General features: G+C 41.3%; 1 protein-coding gene across 1 annotated transcript in view; it reads right to left on the reverse strand.

Moving 5' to 3' along the window:
* The window catches only part of AP2A2 (adaptor-related protein complex 2, alpha 2 subunit), a gene marked incomplete at its 5' end in the record, with an annotated part of 29036 nt that extends 23277 nt beyond the window's left edge, over nt 1–5759 (reverse strand). Inside the window, one exon of the mRNA XM_010136464.1 lies at nt 5691–5759. Within this exon, the coding sequence (XP_010134766.1) occupies nt 5691–5759 (69 nt within the window). The remainder of the gene's footprint in view (nt 1–5690) is intronic.
* Nucleotides 5760–5989: the final 230 nt, after the last annotated feature.

Raw genomic sequence — 5989 nt, forward strand, 5'->3', positions numbered from 1 at the left:
CCTGCTGAGTCAGCAAAGGAAAGCAGGGCAGTTTGCTTTACTAGAATTAACATCAGAACCAGAGCGAGACATCCAGACTGGGCAGGGAGAGAAAGGTTGGGTTTTTTTCCCTTCTTTGGAAGCAATATGGCCAGAGGAAAAAGTAGATATTCGGCCATGTCTGACTATCTGCTGTGGCCTTCAAACTACAGCTTGAGCAGCAAAGGAATAAAGTCTTCTCTACCTATAACTCAGGAAATAAATACCTCCCATTATACTATTTTCCCAATAAAATGGTACTCTAGAGCAGAAGCTTCCTCACATCCCACCATGGCAGGGAGGTACAGATCAGATACCTTCCTTAGGAGAGGCAAGACAAAAAGAAAAATACAGGAAAAGGCAGAGTGAAAACTTTAGTTTTTGACCATTTTCCTCAGCTCCTTAAGAGAAGGTTCTACAAGCTCAGGATTTGATTTTCAAATGGCCTTCTGCATGAGATCTGAAAGGAACAGAAATAATCAGTGAATAAACCAGGAGTGGTTTATATTATTTTGCAATACGCACATGCCAACTCAAGCAAGCCAGCTGTTCCCAGGAGACCACTTCAAGGAGCTGGGGATGTGGGATACCATTATAAGTCACGGAAGGGGACACTAAGTAGCTGAATCCACTGCAGGCAATGTTCTTCTACAGCCTGAGACCAACCTAACTGAGGACTTGCTACAGTATTTCGTAACATTAACATCCTTAGACACAGACACATCAAAAGGTGTCAGAAAACAGCTTTCACATGAACTTTACCCTGAGAGGAAAAACTCCAACCAGTCTCCAAGACTGAAGTTCCCAGGAGTGCAAGACACTGAAGCACAGCTGATATGCTGTTCACGTACGATCCATCAGCAATGCACAGAAGTCACAGGTATCAGCTCTCCCCTCTCATCTTCTCAGGTGACTCTGGGTGGTGACTTTGAGATCAGAAGGGAAGAGGGAGTAGGGAATACTGCAACCCAGCAGCTTACAGAAGAACACAGGCAGAGGAAAGTGTCTATTCTCTGAACCACACCAACTTTCACAATCAAGTACTTGTCGTGGCTTGGCACATCCTTTTTTCACTTTGAGAGGAAAAAAAATAGTTTGCTGACTGCTTTCAAAAGTTTATGTCCCTTCTATGTAGAGCTGGAGGCAACGTGAAGTTTCTCGGTAAACAGGCAAGCTTATAAACTAAGCCAAGTAACAGTTACCAGAACTCTTCTTTAAAGCCTTATTACTTCCCGACAACAATAGAATATCATCTTTCCAAAAATTTAATTAGCTGGGCAATTTGAAAAGGGAAAAAAAATAGAAGAGCATTGCGGTCCAAGGTCTCACTGTAGTTGTCCAACTCCAGCTGTGTTTTGGAGATTCTTTTTAAAATTTCAAGTTTAACTATTCAATTCCTCTTCCTCCCAAAGAGTTATAAAGGTTCTATTTTAAACACTACTACCAAGTCCCATTGCTTAAGTATGTGCTAAAATAGAACAGGTTCCCCCAGCCTCAAGCAAACACCCGAACAGGAGGGAGAAATTGCCTTCTGCTCTTGTTATTTTTATTGCACTGCACAATCATTTATTTTAACTCAGCTCATTTTTAAACGCTTTCAGGAACATTTGCAAGTACTGCAAATCAAGTCAGCAGAAACAGGAAGGATTCAGAACACACGTCAGCAGATTTTGAGCACAGTGGGCATTTCAAAGGCTACTTGCTTTCCCTGGAAAATTTATCAGTCATTTTTCTAAGACAGACATTATTAACAGCCACTCAACAACCAGTACTGTTATTAAGAAAGAATTATGACTTCCACCTTTCTGTGCATCACCTCTCTACCATTTCAACAGGACAGTTTTAGTTTTCATTGCGCACAGATCTCTTGCACACAATCTTCCAAAAAGGAAGAAATAAGGCACAAACACTATGGTTCCCAGGCAGCTCCTTCAGTCTCCCATTTGGACCAGGAGTTAAAAACCAGCACCCGCTTTGGAATCCGGTTCCGTATACTCAGAAGTCAGCCCTCTGCGCAGTTATGGAGCCCGCTACCAGCCCAAGGTGACAAGGTGGCAGTTCAGTCCTGGAGGCAGAGGGTAAGGAAGCCTGATCGTTCTGTATGATTTTACTGTCTGATTGCCTTTGCGCATCTCTTAGATATCAGAAGACAATGTTACTAACCAGACTCATCCTAAACATACAGACTACACCTTTACAGCCTGCCAGGAGAGCAACTCACTGTTGCACAGCTTCTGTTTAAAACAGGTATCTAGAGTCTTATCTCGAGCTTCCTGCAAGGCTTACTGTGTAGTTTGGGACAAGAGATGACTTGCTCAAATTTGAGAAAACAAGTGAGCTGAAGAAAAAAAAACCAAAACATATTATAAACTGACATTGGGGCTCTTCTGCACAAGCCAAAAACTAAGGTACACTTGTCTGAAATCTTGCAGCCACTCTTGTAACACAAGCTCCTTAAAGCAATCGGAACAAAACTAACATCTAATGCCAGGTCTGGAAAAAAGAAGCTGAGAACAAAGTTCCTTTGCCTACAGAAACAGCTTACAGATTTGTGGGCAGTTTCACTAGTACATAAGTTTGCTCTGAGATCAAAATGATGCCACAAATTCATAAACTGAGTATTTTTTCCACTCATTTACAAAGCAATTACTACTCTGGCAGCCAGATTTTTAGTCTGGGTCAAGCACAGGAGCGAAATCAACTTACAGTCTGAACATTAGGAATAGTATTTCTCCACACTTAAGTAGTTAACTCCTACAACTTCTGCTTTATTACATTGGTGTAGTTTCTCTCTACTACATGCATCTTATCTCAGTGAATGCAGAAGCATTTAAAGCAACCGTCAAGGACACACTGACCTCAGTGACAGAGCTTCTTCATGCTGAAACAAGGGACAAAGTCACCGTTAAGTACAGACCTTCTAGATTCCTTCTGAACCAGAGGCACAGAAGTTCCATCAGTTCAAGAAAAGTATGGTTTTTCCAGAGATCTGCAGCCTCAACCCAGCCTGTTACGTACAAGGGTATTTTAAACGATGTTGCAGCAGAGTACTGAGGAGCATAGAGGTCCAGAGGAAGGAAAGGACACTTGTACACCAGTCCCTATGCTGGTCTCAAGCAAGAGCACATCTGTGTCAAGAGGCCTTGCTTCTTACAGTCGGACCTTTCCCTGGTTACAGCAAAGCAGACAGTCCAACAGCTGCACCTTCAGCCTTATCCCAGGGCTCCAGTATTCCCCGTAATTACTTAGCAAGGGGCTCCATCCTCAGTTCAGTCACACGTTTGTCTTCATCCAAACTACTTAGAAAACATTTTTAAAAGTCAGAGCTACATGAAAAGAGGTTTAAACTGAATGATTGCCACTCAAACCAAGAACAAAACATATTATAAAGATCTGTTTGTTTTATACAGCCCTCCTGCAAGGAAGAGCCATGCAGCACAAAGCCCCTGTAGAACTTCTGCAGCAGAGAGATACACAGCTATCACCACCTCACACCCTCAAGCTGTTACACAACAAGTTGTCCAAACTCAGCGTCTTCCAAATTGTGACATTTACACCTACTTTTTTTTCAGGCTGCATCAAGTTATGGTCTTCATTCAAGCAAGATTTTTCACCTAGAACCCAACAAGTTCAGTAATAAAGTAGCCATAATAAAGAACAGCTTATGGGAAGGTTTAGGCATCTTTCACTCAAGCTCCTGAATGAGCACACAATGGTATTTATTCAAAACTACTTAAACTCTGCTGAAAGGATGTTACACAAGATAGACAGGTTAAAGTTACTGCATCACTACACTGAAAGCACCTCTGTGCTGGTCATTGCCTGATTCACGGCTTGACACAGCCTAAGGTTCCTGCAATCATTTCTCCCCCGCATCATGATTAACCAGAGAAGAATTTACCGTGCACATTCTTTTAACTATTTTTGTACTTAAACCATGAAACACCTTGCAAAGCTGAGGAATGGAACTGGTTTTATGAAAGCAGCTGATTTTATGAACTGGAGTCAGTCGAAAGGTAAACTAACATGAAACGCCTACTCACTTAAGTGTACAGAAACGTCCAAAGAGTTTTTCATTAAACTCAGTCTCTTTATCTAAAAGATACACTTAATTTGTCTAGTACAGATCTTGCTTGGAGATTAAAACGCTTTATTTGAAAGCTAAATTTCATGCTTAATCTGACTAGGCAATAAGATGATCTGCTTTGATGATACAGCTGGAAGGAAGAAAAACAGCTGTAACTCTCGTACACAGGTTTCTAGTAGAGCCTTGAACTGTGTGCTAGTTTGCATTCTTAGTACGTGACAGCTGGTCACTGTGACTGGAAAATAGACACAAGTTCTAGACTTGGCTTGGATGATGGAGAACAGTCTGCAGAACAGACTATGCAAAGCCTGCTACTTCTGGCAAACATCAGACCAACATCAGCATTCCATGGACACTTTGCAATGAAAAGGAATGGAAAAAACAATGTGATAGCATAGGCAGGTGACAATGAAAGTTCCTTTTTTCTATTTACCCTAGAAAAATAGCAATGACATTTTTCCTCAATTACACTACAACTGAAGTTACTAATCTGGATAAAGCATCCTGAAATTGTGATGGCTTCTAATTTAGAAAAATATGACTTTTCTTGAGCGTCTTGCACTATGGTCAACTTTTCCCTTCCACACTGTTCCTGACACTCAAGTTTCCGTAGGTCTTCATATGCCTTTAAGAGACATATCATTAAAAAAGTAGAAACAGACCCCCAACAAATTTCAGGGAAGTTATTTCAGGCTTTGCAAATGCATTGAGCATTGCAGATAAATACACTACTCTAAGACAGGATAGAAAATTCAGGTTTATGTATTTCATCTGAATACAGCAAATTCTGAAGCCACATACATCACCTCCACACTGGGACACCTTATCTAGCTACACAGACAGCTCTATCTATTTAAACAGAACATTTGCCACAGCCACTGCTGGTGGCTCCATTCAAAAGCATCTCCACTGCCCCTCAGAATCTTCAAAATTTGAAGCCACATACACAACTTGCATAGAGTTACAGCACGAGTGTTACCATCTGTTGTTTAAAAGTGACCTGTTGCCTCTCAGAACATGGGAGGATGGAATTAGTTACCCCATACCCTTTGTTCTGTATGAATAATTTGTATTGCTGTCGTTCATGGGAGTGGTCAAGATGTATGGCTTCATCAACCACCCAGTTTTATCTTAACTCTGCTAGAAGACAGCCCAACCCTTTACTTCCCTAAAGGGGTCAGAGGGGTGGGGAGTGGAGAGGAGGAAAATTTAAACAGATTCTGTTTTACTGTAGTTAATTACATCCATCCATGTTTCTTCAAACTAGTTCACAGCCTTCTGGAAGAACACAAGCTGAGTAGTCACATGGTTAGGAGGCAAAGGATTAGAAAAAACATTTGTGAACAGTGGCTTGATTCTTTGATACAGGAGCGAGTTTTCTTCTGTAATGGCCAACAATCACAGGACTGTCGGGAAGTTCTGCAGTTAAGGCAACATTTTCATTAGCTACTCTAACAGCCTGCTCTAGCATTTTGCTTGTTTAGCCTTTTTTGTCAACTGCTGACACATGTAAAAACAAAACAAAACACCAACAGAAGAATGTCATATGAGGAAATGTGTAGATTAGTGTGATCCTGTCACTTACCTTTAAATTTTGACCGAATGTTTGCTAATTCTTTGTTTATCCTCTTTATCTCTGCTTCTTTACTTTTGCCTGAAATGAAAAGAAGACCCATCAGGACACACAGTTCCGACAGCCCTCTGCCACCCTAAGCTTCTTTCCACCCAACCCTGCTGTGTGAACATACAAACAGCAGGAGGAATTAGTCCTCTCCGGTGCCAGTACTAGGACTAGATGAAGGCAAACATCACAGTGGTAACTTAAGCTTTACAGGGGAATTTTAGAAGCTAAAATTCCAAGAAGCTTTGCAGACTAGACAATAT

This window comes from Buceros rhinoceros, unplaced genomic scaffold (assembly GCF_000710305.1).
Source record: "Buceros rhinoceros silvestris isolate BGI_N320 unplaced genomic scaffold, ASM71030v1 scaffold20155, whole genome shotgun sequence".
NCBI lineage: Eukaryota > Metazoa > Chordata > Aves > Bucerotiformes > Bucerotidae > Buceros > Buceros rhinoceros.